The 19,577-nt window shown below is 38.1% G+C and overlaps 1 protein-coding gene across 6 annotated transcripts in view; it reads left to right on the forward strand.

Moving 5' to 3' along the window:
* SEC24C (SEC24 homolog C, COPII coat complex component) overlaps positions 1-19,577 on the forward strand; it is a 110,281-nt gene that overhangs the window by 81,374 nt on the left and 9,330 nt on the right. For 4 of the 6 annotated variants that reach the window (XM_027885159.1, XM_027885158.1, XM_027885161.1 and 1 more), the window contains 13 exons: positions 1,626-1,712; positions 4,137-4,278; positions 5,169-5,347; positions 6,501-6,950; positions 8,187-8,317; positions 9,590-9,658; positions 11,370-11,481; positions 12,313-12,440; positions 14,602-14,740; positions 16,620-16,735; positions 17,895-18,019; positions 18,280-18,471; positions 19,477-19,570. In XM_027885159.1, coding sequence (XP_027740960.1) covers positions 1,626-1,712; positions 4,137-4,278; positions 5,169-5,347; positions 6,501-6,950; positions 8,187-8,317; positions 9,590-9,658; positions 11,370-11,481; positions 12,313-12,440; positions 14,602-14,740; positions 16,620-16,735; positions 17,895-18,019; positions 18,280-18,471; positions 19,477-19,570 — 1,964 coding nt within the window. The remainder of the gene's footprint in view (positions 1-1,625; positions 1,713-4,136; positions 4,279-5,168; positions 5,348-6,500; positions 6,951-8,186; positions 8,318-9,589; positions 9,659-11,369; positions 11,482-12,312; positions 12,441-14,601; positions 14,741-16,619; positions 16,736-17,894; positions 18,020-18,279; positions 18,472-19,476; positions 19,571-19,577) is intronic. The other 2 variants (XM_027885162.1, XM_027885163.1) reach the window with 2 other exon arrangements.

Consider the following 19,577-nt stretch of genomic DNA (forward strand, 5'->3'; position numbering starts at 1 on the left):
AATGAAGTAGAAGAGTTAAGTGTGGTGTGTTAAAGAATGAATTATTCAGTTGCTCCATCTTCCTTTTCTTTCCTTAATCCTCTTCCTCCTATGGTCTCAATAAATCTCTTCCAACAACACTTTTAATCTGAGTTTTGAACTAATTTCACAAAGGGTTTAAATTCTATGAAAGTAGTGAAAATCAGCTCTGAGCAGAGGAAAGAAACTCTGCATCCTGGGAAGGCAGAGCTCTTGAGCACTGAGCGCTCTGTTTGGCTGCTCACTGTAACCATTGACTAACTAGTGTTTCCTGTCCAGTGGAAGGAATGGGGAGAAATTGGACTCGATTTAGTGAGGGAGAGAAAGAGATTCAAGAAGAACCAAAATTACTACAGATTTGGAAAAGTTTCATCAGTGCAGCTATTTATAAAAAAACAGGTTTTGGCTGTTAGCAATGAGAAGAATGTTTGGGGTGTTTGAGAAAAGAAACTGATGAGCATCCTCCAACAGATACTTCAAGAATTTTTAGACTTTACAAGCCTGGAATGCATTTATTTTTAAGGGAATTAAATTTTCTCTTCTGGATTATTTCTGGTTTGCCTTTTTAAATTTTGTAACAGGAAAAATGTGGTTCATGACAGTTCAGTAATGACATACCTAGATACCTCGGTAACATTCACAAAAACTTGTGCAGATTAAAAATAGAGACTTTGTTTGTCCCAGTAACGATTGAAGATGTTGTGCCAATGAGGGCAACAAGGTGGTCTCACTTGGACAACAAAACTGTATTGCACTACTCAAGTAGTGCCTCATGTACTTTATTGATATATCAGGCAAAGGCCAACCATAGTTAGTGTAGATTTTTCTTCCATCTTTTCTTCTGGGACCATCCTTTCTGGAGTTAGCAGACTGTATTAGGGAAATCTCAGTTGTCAGGCTGTGCATTTTGAACCTGTTACTGCCCAGGATTCCTGTCTTTAGAAAGAAGGAATGTAAAAGGAAAACTGCCAATGTTATTCTGTGATCGCAAATTAGTTGTCTTAGGGATTTATTTTGAAAATAACAATAAAATTGCTTGGATGACTGAGTGGAGAAGTGATGGGAACAGATGCCATCCTCAGTCAGGTAGTCTTTTGCATCTGATTTATGTGACAATCCCTAACTCTTAACTAAATGGAATCATGGGAATGCCGTGGCAGTGATGGTTGTCTTTCTTGGGACCAGAAGTGGAGTGCTGTGGTGCTGTCTGAAAATAGCTGCTTCTTGCTGTGAGAGTGTTGAAAGAACCAGGACAATTTTGCTCCAGTCTTTCAGTCAGTCTGTTGGTTTCCTTTTGATGAGGTCACGCAGCTAAAAGTGCAAAGACAATTATCTGAATACCAGGAACAATTAGGCTACAGCTGGATCGTTTTACTTTGTTTATGAAACTGTTAACAGTTGTATTAGTGTACAGACAGGAACTGTGTTGGTAATATGCTATGCATGGTAGAACAGAGGGGGAGTGTAGCTTAAGGAACAATGTGGTAAATGCTGTGAATTTTGGGTATATGATATTTTCTGCACTGTAGACTGTCCTTAGCATTGGAAACACTGTCTCTTGGTGCTTTCTCTCAGGCTTGATTTACTGGTGTATTCTGTCTTTCCAGGTTACTTTCCTTCCTTGGGGTTCCCTTCGAAGGGCTCTCCTGTATCTCTCAACTCTGACACTTCTTCTCTTGCACCTAATTTCATAGGTAAATGGTGTCCTTTCTGTGGGAGTGTTTGTGCTGTCACTTCTTCTGTGCCAAGTTCCCGTTTAATATGGATACTTATCTCAGAGGTGTGGGTACCTGATTATTCAGGCAGAGGTGGGTGGGACACTTCCCAATCTATTTGTAGGCAGCATTCCAGAAGCATAAATAGGATATGAAGAAATAGTCCTGGTAGAAATCCCTTATGCATGCAGATTCATAGATAAACCTGACTCGTGACTAATGTTTTCTGAAGTGTGATTTCAAAAGCTGAATTGTCCCATTCGGGTTCTGTCAGGTAAAATCCTTGGTTTAAAAGAACACAGTCTCCCACTTGAGAGGGAAAGTGAGATTTGAAATGATAACATTGCAAAGAAGTGTTACTGGAAGTCATGAGATTTTTGTAGCTTCCGCTTTCATTTAAGAGAAGAAACAAGTTTTTAGCTTCCTTGGCTATACTTAGAAACCAAATATAAATTAGGAATAATTGCAATTCCCAAAGCTGTGACTTGAATAAGAAAATGTTTTTCAAAACTAGCAATCAAGATATAAGAATTAGAGATGCTGCAAGAAATCATGCTGTATTTTTCCTTCTTTCCAACTAGTGGTATTTTGGAAGAGCTATTTCTAGCGGTATCAATTTGTTCAGAAGATTAGGATGTTGAATTGAAGACCAGATAGTCTTGGGGTTTGAGGAAAATCACAGGAATTTCCCGTTTTGCTGCTCCATTTCGAGATCTGTGATGACAAAGAGCAACATCTCAAAGATGTAGAAAGGGGAACTTGAGTAGTCCTCAAGACTAATGAATCTTAGGCTAATAAACCATTAGATGCCTATACCTGTTCAAGTGACTTTTTTTTTTCAGTGTCTGTTTGAGCAATCTGTGGTAATGGTTACAGAAGTATATTTGTGACAAGATCTAAAAAATGAATACTTCAAAGCTTTTTCTGAAGCAAGCACATACTTGTCAAATGGTATGCCTGCTAAGTTTGAGGGGGAAAGATTTAAATTAATTTATATTTAAGAAAAAGTGTAGGCTCCCTTCAGAAATTGGATTAACTTTGCCTTCAAAGAAAAGAGCTAGTAAGGTTAAATAGTTTACATGTGCTATCAAAGGAAAGATATTGCAAAATAGATGGTAATAAATCAACTGAAAAGGTATCACAAAAGACATTCAGAAATAACATACAAATAGTTAGAGGTCAGGAAGTGCTTAGCCAGAGAAACTGTAAGACAAAGGGGCTGTAATAGTAGTTTAGAAAATACAAGATTGAATAAGAGGAAGGTATATAAAACTACTAAGTGTCTCTAGGAGTAATTAAATCATAAGTTTCAAAATGAAGGACAGGAGAAGGTTTAGTAGTAAAGAAAAGAATCCAAGAAATTATAGGTTACTCATGCAAGGCCTAGTTAATTCCTTCCTCGACTTTAGATCTCTAAGCTTGCTACGAATTGCATGTAGCAGATAAGATGAAAATACAGGAGTTGAAACCTCATGCTTTGGGGTATAAATTATGGTGTAGAATTGAGAAATGGCTCCCCCTATTTCCTGTTTTATAATGGTTCCTCATAAGGAGGCTGCTGAGTCCCTTTTAAACTTGCTGTGCTGGGCACTGTCAGTGACACAACAGGCAGTGTGTGCAGCCCTGGTCTCATGGGGCTGTTTATTTAGTCACCTGTACTTTGTGATACCCCACGCATGAAACGGGTTCCTGTGTGGTTAGCAGGCATGGTCATACAGTTGTTCTAATTATCAACATTGTTAACACAGTATTATTAAAATAGAAGTTTATATTCTCTTTCTTGGAAGTAGAAACTGCAGTTGATCTGCTGGTATTGTATCCAACATTGTGCTGTCTGTGGAAAGACTGATTTCTGAGGCAAATGTGTTTGGGCTGTGACTGAAGCAGCTCAGTCTGAAAGATGGGAAAGTATTTGTGTTAGCCTTCAACCTTGAGAGGCTGTAAAGAACAATCTGTGATGGCTCCCATTATTTTATTTATTAATGCAATTAGTCAAAGGTAATTTTTGAGAACTGAATCTACCTGAATAACCTGCTTACATTACAAGTAGGGAAAAGTGACCTATAATGAACATTAGGTTCCATGTGAATACTTGTCTTGGTCTGGATAAAAGTAATTGGACTTGGAAGGGGAGGAATTCAGAAACTTACGGACAAGATGCTCTTTTGAAGACTCTCCACTGCACATATTTTCTGCTTGATCTGTGGAGACGGTAACTAGTGACACTGACTAAAAATATTTGTGCTTTCATTTTTGCTACTTCTAATATAACTGTATAAATTACTTGTTGCTTGTGGATTATTGATACAATAATTCTGCACTTGGATTTTCATGGTAGTTGGTTCAAGCCCTTGTTTCTGTAGTTTGTGATAGTTTAATTTTTTTTTTTCCTTATGACTGTAGGTTCATTAAGAGCCCCACCAACATCGGGAGCTCCCCCTCCAGCCTCTGGAGCATCTCATCCTTCTGGCCACCCGGCATACAGTCAGTTTGAACATGGAGATGTGCAGAATGGGATTCCAGCCTCAGCAACCCCGATGCAGAGGTACATACAAGAAGAGCAAATTTTAACAAAATCCTGCCCAAGTTGACCTGTGCTAGGTCTAGACCTTTTAGATCTAGAGCAAACTATGTACCTTGGGTTTTTTTTCTGTGACAGATATTAACTTTCTTCATTGCCTTGTTACTGTTTTGAAACAAGATTACATGTTAAAAAATAAGTATCTCTGGAGATTAAAAACTTCTGGAAGGGTATAAGGAGATGTCAGTGACTGATCAAAGCCTCTTCTCCTCCAAAGACTTTTTATGGTAGTCATTTTCCCCTAAAAAAAAAAATTCTGATTCTTGTAATCTGTCTGGTCTTAAAACAGTTGCATCCACACAGACACAGTGTTTGATTTCTTGGCAGTGTGAATTGATCTCTAGAGCATGTTGCTGTCACTGCTGACTAATTTCTCAGTATTGATTCTGTTCCGAGTCCTCTTCTGTCCATTACGGATCCCTGAGTTACATTAACTAAAGCTCTTCACTGTCTTCTCCAGAAAGACACTGCCATTACCTCAGTGGTAGAAGTGGCAACAGTCCTGCAGAGTCCGAATCTTTTGAGCAACAGAGCATTTTTTACATAGCTGTGTAGGCCTTACTGTTGCTCACCCTGTAGACTCCATTGCAGCATTTCTGATTTGTTGTGGTAAATAAAATGGAATTAGCAAAAATATAGAATTTGTATTTTAAGAGCGAATAGATTTTTTTGATGAAAAGGATTCAGATCCTTGCAGGATATGGAATTACTTTTCCAAAACTGAGTTACAGTGCTTCATGTTTATGACTGAGACCCAGCGAGTGTTTATGTGGTAGAACAATTTTAAAAGACACAGAGAATGGTAACGTCTTGTGTAATGAGGAATGAGTTAAGTTTATCATCTTCCTTCCCAGGCCACCTGCTTCCCAGCCATTCCTGCCAGGCTCAGCACCCACGCCTGTCAGCCAGACGTCTGCGTTCCAGCAATATGGGCCCCCCCCAGCCAGCGTGCAGCAGCTCAGCAATCACATGGCAGGGATGACAATTGGCAGTGCTACAGCCTCTGCTCCTCCCCCAGCTGGACTGGGATATGGTAAGGTTTCCTGGCTACAGAAATGTGCTATTGATTTTCACTTTTGCTGGTAATTTCGTAAAAGATTTTTTCTTGTCAATGATTCATTGCCATATGGTTATGGGAATTGTCTGGGTGTTGATATCTGCCATAGTAAACAGTAGTTTTCTTAACTAATAATGTCATAATAGGGGAAAACTGAACTTGAGACCATTGGACGTGAATAACAAAGGAGAGCAAAGGCTATCCCTGAGTAAGCTGTTGGAGAGTCTACATGCCCTGCTACTGCTGTGCAGCAGCTCAGCCAAAACAAAGAAAAAAATCAGAAAAGGCCCCATAAATCACAAAGGACTGATATTACTCTGAAAGACTCTGTAAAGGGTTCTGCTGGAAGTCAAGAAGAAACTTATTTGAACAGTATAAACTGAATTAACACTATAAACTGAATTTAGATATATGTTCTATTGTATTAAACCTACTTTCCTTGCTATAGATTACAATACTTTTTATTTGAAGACTAGAGTTTTGTCTTTAGTGCGTGTAAGGTGGTTTGACTACACTTCTTTTAGATTGTTTTGCAAAGTACTTTTTAACAAGCATCTTATATTTTAAGGCAGAGTTATAGGAAAATAAGAAATAGATAGGGAGATGTGGATTTCTTCAGCCTTTTGGCCATGTGCATTTGTCAAAAATTATCCTCAGAAGTAGTACTGTGGTAAATACAGATGGTGATAGTTTCATGCTGTTAAAACCACAAAGCTCAATACCACTCTTGATCTACAGGCTTCAACTGAGTGAGGAGTTAGAGACAGAGACTTATTTTAGTTCAAGAAATTCATAGATAAACTTTTGGTGGTTCTTGTTTTGTGTATTCCTGGCTTTGCCCCTTTTTTCTGGCCCTGAGTCCTGAAATGTATTCTGATTATGTAAAATAAGCAGATCAGACTTTGAGAGAAAAATGAAAGAATTACTAAGTTTCAGATCCTTAAAGGAGTTTCAGCTCTCAGATCAATCTAGGAGAATGGTCACTTAAAGTTTGTCTCTGCTAGCACTGGAAAATTGATCTGAGGATGAGAAAGTAGTAGACCTATTTAGGTAATCTAGAGCAAATGGGTCTTGCTTGCATCTTAAGGATAGGAGAAAATGGTATTATATCTTCTTTTATTTTTACCAGGTCCCCCAACATCGGTTCCCCCAGTCTCAGGAAGCTTTAGTGCGACAGGATCTGGTCTCTACACACCTTACTCTGCGAGCCAAGGACCCCCTCCTACCAGTGTGTCTCAGGGTCTTCCTTTGGCACAGCCTCCATTTCCTGGTCAGACAGTATCAACCCAGCGCCTACCTACTCAAGTCCCTGGTTTTGCCCCACCTCCCCCTTCTACAGGGGTTGGACCTTCCTCTTACCCTCCCACCACAGGTGCCCCGAGGCCACCTGCCATGCCAGGCCCACCACTGCCTGGGCAGACACTCGCTGGCCCCCCGTCATCCCAGCCCAACCATGTATCCTCACCACCACCTCCATCAGCCATGTCAGGGCTGCATCCTGGGCCTCCCATGAGTGGCCTGCAAGGACCGCCTCCTCCCACTCATCCTCCTCAGCCAGGATACCAAATGCAGCAGAATGGTGAGTGTTCCTAGTGTAGGAATTTTAAGTTACGTGTTCTTTCTGTGCTGCAAACTGAGAACTAAATTTCGAGTTTGTTACCTGTGGGCTCTTGGCTGCACTTCAGCACTTCTCTCATTTCCCTGTGCTCATGTCTAAGATAAACAAGAGCATGTGTCATTAAAAGTTATTTTATCATACAGGTGTTAATCAGATTAATGTAAGTAAAGGAATCCTAGCTTACATGACCAAAACCTGTTTAGTAATTAGTGTCATAATAATACCAGAATTTGTTATCAAAATGATGGACTTTAATTTGATGTCTGCAACCTCATTTGTTCAAAAATAGACATCTGAAAAACCTCATTTTTTATTTTTTAAATGGGTAGTGCTGCACATATACAATGTGTATGAGAGGAGTTGTTGAACACTGAAAAAGCAGTTACTGTGTTTTCTCCTTTAATTCACATAACTGTATTTTGATCCTTGTAGTAACTTGCACATCTTGAGTGTGCTTAGAAGTAAGACCAGGTAAGCTTTCTGAATTATCAACAGTTTTGGCTGGTTTTTAATCAATAACACCTACAGATAGGTAGGATAAAGTAATCCTGTGCAAATGTTAGGATTGAGAATCCCATCCCCCATGCAGTTTTGCACAACTGGCCAGGTAAATTACTTAAAAATATCTATCCAAATTCCTATAAACTGAAAAATACTCATGGGTTAAATCATGCTGTTATTCTGTAAGTGACTGGAATTATCTAAAATAATATGAAATTAATTCAGGTAGTTACAAAAAAAAAATAAAATAAAATCACACATTAACCTATTACTGTAACGTCAGACAAGCCAAAACTGCCCAAGACAGCTCCTTCCCTATCTTTAATTTGAAGAATTAGAGGTTGTCCACTAGCTTATTTGGCCATTATGTGTGTATTGTAATCATATTACTTTAAAAGTACTTACGTTGGTGTGCTGGTTTTGGCTGGGGTAGAGTTAATAGAGTTCAGACTAAAAATGTGTGTTTCTTTAAGTTTAATTTTGAGAACTGTATCCATCAATTTCTTGGATTGTTTGTAGAAATGTACCGGTCTAAGATGAAACACTGATAAATAAGTTTAATCCGAACTGAAAAGCACATAACTTTATTTTTCTTGAGGATTTTTTTTTATAATGATGGGAAAAGTGGGAAGTGCCTAATGAGGAAACACCTAGCACTAAGCCACTCTTTGATTCTGATGTTCCTTTCTTGTTAAGGTTCCTTTGGGCAGGTGAGGGGTCCCCAGCCAAACTATGGAGGAGCCTATCCAGGAACACCAAATTATGGAAGTCCACCTGGACCACCACCTCCACCAAAACGCTTGGATCCAGATTCCATTCCTAGCCCTGTAAGCTTACCTGTTCTTACCAGTGTCACCTCTTCCATAGTGTGTTTGCATAAAACAGAACTGACAAAAAATAAAACTGAAAACAGGTTTCTCCTTCTGAGGAACATCAATCTGTTTTCCTGCTTCCTTTTCTCTTTATAGCCACCTTTTTTTTTTTTTTTTTTTTTTTTAATGAGTAAGCCCACAGCCAGTATTTTTCTTGGTGCCTAAAGAGAGGCACTGCATATGGAAATCACTGCTCTATTTCCTCAGGTCTTTTTCTGTACTGTGTTACCTTCTGAGAATCCTTGAGGGCTTTGATTAAGCTTTTTTCTCCATATCTTGATTCTTGCATTATGACTTTCCAAGGTGAACTAATTTCAGGTTTTACGGTGAGAGTCTGTGAACTGTATGATCCACGTTTAAAATATGGTTAGTAGGAGGTGATTGTAGTGCTTTTCCTATAATCTGACAAAAAGCTGGTTTGTGTTTTTTTGGAGTCATGAAGTCATGATGCTATATCATTCAATTATGGACAGCTTCTCAAATTGGGATTATCTTTCAGAATGGAGGTTCTGAGAAATGATGAGCAGTTATCTGTAAAGCTTGCAGTGATGAGTAGTATTAAGCCTGGCAGTATTATTGCCACTAGTCTACTGTGCTATTCCTTCCGCTGCTTGTGGTGCTGTTCTGTACTTCAAAACTGTGAAAATGATTTAGTCTTGAGTTACATCTTAGATCTCATGTTTTTCAGAAGTTACTTCCACTCAAGAAAGATTATCTGTTTAGACTCCAGGTTTATGTAAAGCTTATTATTGTATATTTAATATTTTTTTTAGAATATGTCTTTAATTGCTTGTCTGCCTTTCCTCTCTTCCACTAAATGGATCTCAAATGGCTTGTGTCAGTTGCCTTCATGTTAGCATGTTCTTAAGGCATAAATCCCCAGTTTCTAACCAAAATGAGCAGATGAGCCCCTGCCTCTGCTAGCAATGTGTTCAGAGCCCAGGCCCAGTATCCTGGCAAGACAGGTTTTGGGGTCATTGTATGCTGCAGAAGCTGATGTATCCTTTTGCATGAACCAATATCCAAATGTATCTAATTCCAATGCTACAGGTTTGGGTAGAGAGAAGTAACACTTACTTTTTGGTTTATTATTCTCTTTCTTTCTTTCTTTTTTTCTTCTTTTTTTTTTTTTTTTTTTTTTTTTTTTTTTTTTTTTTTTTTTTTTTTTTTTTTTTTTTTTTTTTTTTTTTTTTTTTTGTGGCGCTCTTACTTTTTATTAAATAAAAGCAACTTAATGAGCTGCCACCCCAGCAGAAACCCAGGCACAGAATAGACCCAGATGCAATTCCTAGTCCAGTAAGTGCTGTATATATGTCAATTGTAGTCTGTGTGTTGGTGACCATCTGTGCATGCCTGAAACCTGAACTTCACCTCGCTAACCCTCCATCATTAATCCTTTACGCTTTCCTTGCTGTCTTCTGCTTGCCTTATCAAAATGAGTAACATTACACCACATGAGGTTATTAAAATCTTCTGTGATAAATGGCGAGGCAATAGAAAGCAGAGTGTTTTAGAAACAGATCATGGAGAATGTCTCCCCTTCTTTGTCTGATCTTTAGGATATCGCCTTCATCAGATTCCAACTGGCATTTTCAGTGTAAGCCACCAGTATAAATGTGCATACAGTGTTGTCACATACACAGCATGAGCCTGTGTAGCTGTGTTTTCTGCCAGTCTGGATCAGAATTTGATTACTGTTCTTGTTGATACACCAGTATTGGGCCAGTGCTTTGAAGTTCTAAAATTGCAGTTAAACTGTTTTGATGTTAATTCCTGATATAAATCTTCTAGTCACTTAGTATGAGGTGTGGGGAGCTATAAACATTCTCCCATTATCTGTGCTCATACATAACCATTAAATTTTGAATTTGAAAATTTAATGTTTATGTTAGAGAATCTTACATAAAGAAATTAAAAAGCAGCTACCTTTTGGATGAGAAGAAACACAAAGCTTGTTTGGCTTTTTGTCACCCTGTGCCACGTCTTCCTCATTTAGTCAAAGTTCATCATGTAACGGGTACCAGAGGTGAGACCACCAATATCAGTCAGTCTGTAGACTTTTGAAACGAGACTAGATTTATCCTAAAGTAGTCACTGTCTGAATCTATGGGAGGATTTCTGCTGGCAGCTTGGAATCTATAGTGAGAGGATGGAAGTTCTGCCCTGCAAACTTCTGCTTTTCAGAATTTACTGTAGGCAAAGGCATATGTGTTTGGGGGCAAAATAAGATCAGAAGAATGAATGTTAACTTTAGTTCTTTCATTCAGATATCACTATGGAAATACAGTTTAAACTGTGTATAGCTAAATTCTGTGTTCTTAGGCAAAGGTCAGTGGATATTTTAGTAGATTAAAACTGTTTAATAGATTTCCATTATCTTAAGCATATTTGCAATAATGAAGAATTAGAAATATTAAGAAATTTAAGATTTTTACAGGCTTTGAAGTTTAAGTTTAATTCGTTGAAAAGTCTACTGAAACTTCACCTTCCACATCCCCAGAATTCAAATCACAAACCCTTGAGCACCACAAAGTAATGAAGACTTCCACCTGAGCTTTAGGTCAGAGTTACAGTGGTTAGAAATAAATGCATACTATGAAAATAGTGGGAACATAACAGAAAGAAAAAGTCAGGTTACCTATAGACTTCAGCTTGAGGATTACAGAAGCTTCTAATTTTAATTTGATTAGAACCATACAGGGGAATACTACCAAAAATTCCTTTCTTGATCTGAGTTTGGCTTTTATGAGTTCAGATCAGGCCTTAAAACACAAATATGCTGCTACTAAGAATACTTAGGGAAAAATACTATTTGCAGCTTGTAATTTTTTGATAGTCATTAAGTACTGTTTGAAATCAAACTGAGAGGTGACTGCTTGACAAAACTTACTTTCTTTAGACTTCTTATTTTTAGAGATAGTAATGTTTTTCTCCAGTCCCCTTTTCATTGCCTTACAGTACTTTGAAACCAAGCCTCCAAGTATTAACATGGTGTTTTTCAACATAGATTCAAGTGATTGAAGATGACAGAAGTAACCGTGGGTCAGAACCATTTGTCACTGGAGTGAGAGGGCAGGTCCCACCTCTTGTTACTACGAATTTCTTGGTCAAGGATCAAGGTAAATATTTTTCTTTTCCTAAACAAACAAATCACAAACCCTAAAGAGTCAGTGACAGAACTGTCTGTGTCTTTAAAGGAAAAGTTTGAGGAATGATTTCAGTTGCTGAGGATGTGTGTTTTACCAACAAAAGCTTAGTTTCAGGTCCTGTGTTGGTTTGATCTCAATTTAGGTTCTCCTGATTGTTTGGTAGCTAGTAATCAATTTGAAAGTAAAAAATGTTTTCCAAGGCAGATACCTAGGAGCAGCATTAGCAGAGGTATCAGGAAGCAGCAAGTGAAGCCTCTTCTGGAGAGCAGTATAAACAACGCTTCAGAACTGAAATTTACTATCAATATCATTAGAATGGGATGAGGAAACTGTATTTTTTAAAATTAGGTGGAATGTAAATAGAGAAATAAAACTTTTAATCTCCCACAATTTGTTTTTAGTTTGAAAGTTCCAGAAAAAATGCAGAATCTGATTCTATGATCAAGTGTTTTACTCTTCAGCCAAAATTACAAAATCAAACAGTAGAAAAGTTTGAGTAGAGTTTTCTGTCTACAGTATGTTTTAGTCTGCAAAAGAGGGAAACAGGAATGCCTTTTTAGAGGTATAGGCTGATGTGGAGTCAAGTTCATTTGTTTAAAGTTAAGGACTTTTGTTTTATGTAGTTAATCATAAAGAGGTATTTTATTTGGAATTCAGGTTTCCAGAGATTGAAACTGATTGTTTAGATAAGCTCTTAGTATCTGTCTGTGGCTTAACAACACAACTGAAGGTATCTTTGTTTCTGCTCTTGAGTATAAACTTAACTTGTACTGAAATTTGTGGCGATTTTTTGTTCCTCAGGTAATGCAAGCCCCCGCTACATAAGATGTACATCTTACAATATTCCCTGCACCTCTGATATGGCCAAACAGTCCCAAGTTCCCCTTGCTGCCGTGATAAAGCCGCTGGCTGCTCTGCCACCGGAGGAGGTGAGAGCCGTGTGTAGGGTTGTGTGTGCCCTGCGTGTCCTTGGAACTTGCCAGGAGAGGGCTGTTAGATGACAGCACTTAACAGATGTGTTTAGGGGGCACCTTTAGGTAATGAAGACCAGGTAAATCTTGATTGTCCAACACCTGTGTGATAGAGATCTGTAAAGGAGAAGAGTGTTGTGTTTAAAACATTTAATATTTTGATTGCTGTGATAATTTCATCTTCTTTGCAGTAGCTGTCAAGCTACTGCTTGACTAAACCAAAATACTAGGATGGTCACAAAGGCATACGCTACATCTAATTTCACTTTCTTTCTTAGTCTTAAGTATTTAGATGGTTACTAATCACAGGTGTGAAGACTTTTCTAGTATACCAAGTTGTGGAATTAGGGAAGAATGTAGGAAATAGCACTGGTTAAGCTGCCTAGTGTGCATGCGTAGCACTGTGTGGGATGACAGCACAACACTGAATATGGGCCACTGCTGAACTGCACTTGTGCTTCTGCCCTTCCCTCTGCAGCACTTATTTACTTCTAGGTGTAATGTGTGGTTGGTTAGCCTTTTACCCACTCGTATTTGGTTGCTGAGAACGTGAAAGCTTCAGGACTATTACAGAGTTAGACATTTTGTTAAATAGTCTAAATACTGTGGCTACTGTGTAGTGTTGGCCTGCTTGGAGCAGTGCCATAGAGACAAATAGGCTCATTACATTTGGATGCGTACATCTGCGGTGTTGTGTGTGCCCTTAACCCTAAGTTTAGCATCTGCTGAGGAAAGCAATTTTCTCTGTGCTTTTGAGGGTGTTTTTTTCCTATTGCATTTCATTAGTGTTCCTAAACTATGGTTTGAATTTCAAAAACTGGTCTGTGATAAAACTGAGCTGTGGCTGAAGTTTAAAAGGAGACAGTAGGAGAACGTGGTCTTGTCTGAGAAACTTGGAGGCTTGTGGAGCTGCACTTTTTTAGAGAAGCTTTACAAATAACTAGTTGTTCGGTCTTCTGCTGTGTTTAGTCTTTGAACAAACATTTGTGGAATCCAGAAAAAACATGGCTAGGATCAGAAAATTGCTCTGGAGACCAGTCAGCTTCTACTATTTGGAAGTTCTTTATGGTGAGGGCAGACTCCCTGTGGAGGGGCCTTTCCAACAGATGAAGACAGCTTTTCAGAACAATAACACTGTAAATTGAGCTAAAGCTTTACACATCAGTAATGAGAGGATAAATGTCTCATGAAAATAATATCTCATGAAACTATAGCATTCAGGTAAATGTAGAATATGTAAAAATTTAGCACCTGGTTGCCAAATACAGGACCTTTGCCCTATGTTAATGCACTGTTCAGACAACCAAGCTTGAGGCTTTGTATCTCTGTGTCTTCTGGGAGTAAGTGGTTAGTAACAAGTTATGCATAGCACTTCGGGTTTACAGCACCCTTGTAGTTTGCTTGCGGGTCACAGAGGGGAGAGGCTGAGGAAAAAGGCTGATTGTGTTAAAGTACAGTGCCAACATTGCCTACCATTCAGAAAACTTCAAAATTTGTTTCCTCTGAAGGGGTCAACCTGGGCTATAAGAAATGAGAAGCTCTGGCTGCAAAACCATTGTATTGTCAATAAATGATTAATGGGATCGAATGAAAGATGTGACACATCTGTGGCACGAAGAGGAAAGTGACTGGAGCATTTGTTCAACTCCTGCTCAGTGAATATGTTGTCTATTAAACAGGATCAGAGGTTTAGGGTAGCTGAGAGACTTAAGACCAGATACTTTTACTGACAGAAAATTTAAAAAGTAGTAGTTAAACTTCCTTTTGAGCTGGGTTTTTAATTATGAAGGATGCTTTGAACAATGAATGCAACTTGTAACTTTTATGAGTTCTGTCGCAATCACTTTAAAGTGCTTCCAGTTCATTCTGATGTTGAGAAGCTGCAGAAGTTGCCAAGCATCTTACTCTGGTTTGGATGCAAAAAGATTATATTAGCAGTCATAGTTCAAAATGGTATCACTTCATAACAGTTTTGAGGACTTGCTGTATAGAGGGGTCAAGACAAGAAGAACTTGTGGCTATAATGTATTTCATGGTGGAATTCAAAACGAAGTCTTATCAGATGAATTTTTTTAAAGTAGATGTTTTGTGTTCTTGTTTTTTTCTCCTGCTTCCACAGACCCTTCCTTATTTGGTAGACCATGGAGAATCCGGTCCTGTCCGATGTAATAGGTGCAAAGCTTACATGTGCCCTTTTATGCAATTCATTGAGGGTGGAAGGAGGTTCCAGTGTTGCTTCTGCAGCTGTGTCACTGAGGGTAAGATTTCTTCTGGAAATCAGTCCATAGGCTCTGTTGGAAAGGTCTTTGAATAAGATGCAGGCAAATTAATCGTTATCATGTTAGATCATTTATAATGAATGCTGTGCTTTAGTATGTGTCTAGTCTTGTAAAAAAATCATTATAAGGCATATTCAGTGCTCGGTTCTGAAATTATGTTAAAATTAAGTAGCTGCTTATGCATTGCAGTATTGTACAAAGTTTTTAATATGAGATTTTTGTAGCATAATGCCTGGTGGTTTGGAAAACTCTTTGTTGTGTTTTCTTAGGGTATTTCATATGTATGTTTTTCTTTGACAGACTGAGATGTAGATCTAGTCAGAAGCATGAGTTAGGATTTTTTTCCTCACAAAGCCTGTTTAAACAGTGCCTAGAGATGAGATTGTAGATAACTGCTACAGCTGAGTAGGAGTGTTCAGTACAGGCCAGTAAGTTGCTCTTCTAAATTAGTATAAAACGTGCTTCCTTTTAAGCAGAATTCACAATCTGCTGCTCATAGTATGACATCTCTAGGTTTGTTTTGAAGGCACAGTGGAATGTAAAGTACAACAAACCTTATGATGATGTTTTCAGTATTTCATTTGGTAACATTGATGGCTTTTAATTACTGTTCTTACCACCTCAGTTATGCTGTATAACTATTTTTACTAACCAAAATGGGGATTAGAAATGGCCAACTTTAAAAACCAGTTTTGTCTGGTGATTTTCAGCCTGTGTGCATTCCCTGTCCCTGCTCACTCAGCAGATGTATGAATGGCTGCACCTGTAACAACTGAGCAAAGGCAGAAAAGGGAGGGATACTGATAGACTGCTGATGAAAGCAATGCTGTGAAAATACAATGTAGTTGTACCTAAAACTTGAGGACAAATTTTGTTTTCTCTGCAAAAACAATCAGGCAGTTAGTTTGTACCAGGTGTGTACTTGCAGAGAAGAGTGATAGGTTCTTATATATAGTCTTCATGATATTACTTTTTGTTTTGAGCTTTTGAAACTTTGAATGTTTAGAATAATTTAAATGTGGTTGATATGGTCATTATAGATAATCTCATTTTATTCTCCCCTGGAGCTATGTACACAGATACAGCTGGAATACATATTGTCACCCTGGCAGTTCTGCATGACTGTCATGGTAGTTCTTGGGGCACAAGAGAAATGCTTTGTTTCTGCAGCTGACTTTTGTAGGCAAAGGCTGAGTTTTAGTTATTGCCCATTTTATTTTCTGGTGCCTGGTGCCAGCACAGGAGTACTGGGTGCTGGACTTTCTTAATCCGCCCTAAGAAGTACCGTGTCTATTCTGATAAAAGGATTAGGGCAGCCTCTGCACACAACAGTGCCTGGAGGCTTTGTTCTTGTGCAGCATGGGAAGGGAAAGAAGAAAACTAAAATACAGAGCTCCTTATTGTGCTATATGAATTAGTAAGCCTGATCTGAGTCAGTAATGTTGTAGCCTGTAATTTACCTCAAACTCAATTTTAAGTCATTTGTTACTACTTATATGAAGATGGTTATGCTTTTTCTTTGGACTAAATCCTTCAGAATAATCCTTAAAGTGTGTTGTAGTGATGTTTCTGATACGAAATGTAAAAAGAGAATAGAAAGGTGATTCAAGAAAAATACAGCATTGACTATATAGTGTGTCATCTGGTGCATGAGACAAACTGGAATAAGTTTATGTTTTTTTGCTTAAATGATGTTCTTAAATTGCAGTAATATTTTTTAGTAATACTTGTGTGCTAGGCCAGAGCACTAGCTAACTTTCCTGGAGTTTTATTTGAAACAGCTGTTGTCATGTTGGCTCTCTAGTCACAGTGTTTGTCATGGGCATGTCACTGAACTTAATGATTTTTCCTTTCCCAGTGCCACCTCACTACTTCCAGCATTTGGATCATACTGGAAAGCGAGTAGACTTCTATGACCGACCTGAGTTGTCATTGGGGTCTTATGAGTTTCTAGCAACAGTTGACTATTGCAAGGTACAGTAGTATGTGTTTATTACTATATTTATTTTGCTTTTAAATAAAAAGGCTGTTTTCTGAAAAGTAGGAATGACATGAACTGTCTGGGGCTGATTTCTATCTGGCAGAGATAATTGTCAGCATTAATCCAACCAACTGTTTTGTGTAAAATAACATGCTTGTCTGCTTACTTCCCAAAGCAGAGGAAGTCCTGATCACACATGACATAATATAATTTTATTAAAGCTGTCTCTCTCATTTTTGTTTTTCTGGAACCATATGAGCATCTATGGCTGCTGTTACCTTAGGAATTCTCCTGTGCAGTAGTCTTTGGGGGGGAAAGGGGATTGTAGGAGAGATTCAAGACAAGTACAATAGTAATTATGCAATGTGCCACCTGTTGCCTAAGGCAGACCTTACCTACAGAACTTGATTTCAAATAAAGCCATAGTGGTTAAAAGCACAAGAATAGTGTAGAAATGCATACTGTCAGAGGAGGTTTGCCTTTAAATCAAAGATTTAAATAACAAGTAACTTCTAAGGAATAGGAAAAATATGTGCAAGGTATTTATTCAAACAACTTACATTTCTGCTGAAATATATGCTGGGAAAATAGAAGTCTATAAATGTTGCAACTTTATATCGATTGCCTTCTGATGCCTCAGCTTTACTTTGAGTTAAGAGAAAAAAACAATTATCTTCTAACAGCATAAGAAGAATTTTTAATTCAAACAAGATGCTATCTTCCCAGCTTTAAAAATGAAAAGGTTGCAATTCTTGGAGAGGAAGATCTTTTGCTTTATATTGGTGAAATCACCTATAATGAGCCTGGTCAGATTCCAAAGTCTTGAGAACTGGCAGGAATCTTCCCTGTCTGCTTTTGTGATCCAGCCTAGTGATGTAAATGGCTGATTTAGTTATAACTAGCCTGTTCTTCTCTGACCAGTGGTTAAATCAGTTCAGGGCATTTAATACCAGTCCATTTCAAGCACAATGTGATTACATGTCTGTAAGTTGGAAAAGAGTGGGAGGATGATCTGAAGAAACAAGTGCTGCTCATGAGTACATAAGTACATGAAAGCTATTAGAGTTTTGATCAGCATTTGTCTGTTTTAGAGAGATGTTATGTGAGCTATGTTGCATGGCAGTAATGTGATTTCTTCCTCCTCTTCCACAGAATAACAAATTTCCCAGTCCACCTGCTTTCATTTTCATGATTGATGTGTCTTACAATGCTGTGAAGAGTGGCTTAGTGAGGCTAATATGTGAAGAATTAAAGTCACTCCTAGATTACCTGCCTAGGTAGGTATATTGTGAACTACTGCAGCTGTGAAAATGGAGGATACTGTTAATTTTTTTCTTTAAAAAACCATAGAAATTAAAAAATTATTTGATAATCCTGTCAAGCTTTTGTTCAGAAAAGGACCAAACAGAACATTTTTCTTGATATCCTTGTAGGTGAAAGTAAATTTTACTTCCATTAATTTTTCCCGTACTGTGTTGGGTTATGTGTAATGGTTTCCCTGTCTGCTTAGATGTGAAGACAAGTATGTCTCTTGCAGGGAAGGCAACATGGAAGAATCAGCCATTCGAGTAGGCTTTGTCACCTACAACAAGGTGTTACACTTCTATAACGTGAAGAGCTCACTGGCACAGCCACAAATGATGGTTGTCTCAGATGTGGCAGATATGTTTGTGCCACTCCTGGATGGTTTTCTGGTGAACGTGAATGAGTCCAGGACAGTTATTACCAGGTAATATAAATGGATTTATAATGTTTGTAGTAAAATACTTGTTTGGTAGATTCAAATGTTGTGTGCTTAACTGTCGTGTTACTCACCTAGAAGTCTCTCCATGTATTTTAACTTCCTATACTCTTTGAGATTAAGCTGGCAAAGTAGGATGGGAAAATTCATGGGCTGAGGGTGTATTTGGCTCATAGACCAGCATGGCAGAAAATATATATAAGGGAATTTAGTGCAGAAGGGCATTTCTGGGGAGAAGGAAAAACAATCACACACACAAAAACCCCACCCAAAACAAAGCCACAACAAAACACAACTAGAATGATGCAGAGTGAAAGGTGTAAGAATACTGAGTCACTGTCTTTAAGGCAACTGCTTAAATAATTACAAACTGAGAAAACAGTGGTGTCGAGTTTTGGTTCTGTGGAGAAAATAGAGCAAATGGGATAGAGAAGATAAAATCTAGAAGAAAAGAAACTAATTAGTAAAGTTTTTGTAAACTGTTTAACGTGATACTTGAAATGTAATTAAACTGTAGTGTGTAGCTAACTACGTTTTGGGATCTAGACCTGGCACTGCTTGTTTTTAGAGAAGGTTTCCAACCTGTTTTGTAATGCATTAACAAGCCTAAATAGAAAACTGTGGATTAAACCTATTAATCTTTGAACAGTACACAGGATGCTTGGCACACAGAGGCCAATTGTCACTAGTATTTCCTAAGAATATACGTATCTATATATATTGGGATATATTAAAAGAGAAGGAATACAGAGGGCATCAGTTGAGGCTATACAGCAAACACTGAGGTTATGGATGAGAGAAGCCAATGAAGAATAACAAGGGATTTTTTTCATAGTTGAGATGTCAAATACTGTAAAAAATATGTCAATTTACAGACATGTTGGGTACTTCTGTTTAAACCATCTCAGTCTTGTAGATCATCAGCTACAACTGTGTGACTTTTCCAATTAAATAGAATCTTGAATTCATCTTTTTTTTCTTGTTCTTTGATAGTTTGCTGGATCAGATTCCAGAAATGTTTGCAGACACAAGAGAAACAGAAACTGTTTTTGCACCTGTGATTCAAGCAGGGCTGGAGGCACTGAAGGTTAGTA

Source organism: Empidonax traillii, unplaced genomic scaffold (genome assembly GCF_003031625.1).
Source record: "Empidonax traillii isolate 1590-97213 ecotype Southwest subspecies unplaced genomic scaffold, ASM303162v1 scaffold162:size863265, whole genome shotgun sequence".
Classification (NCBI taxonomy): Eukaryota; Metazoa; Chordata; class Aves; order Passeriformes; family Tyrannidae; genus Empidonax; species Empidonax traillii.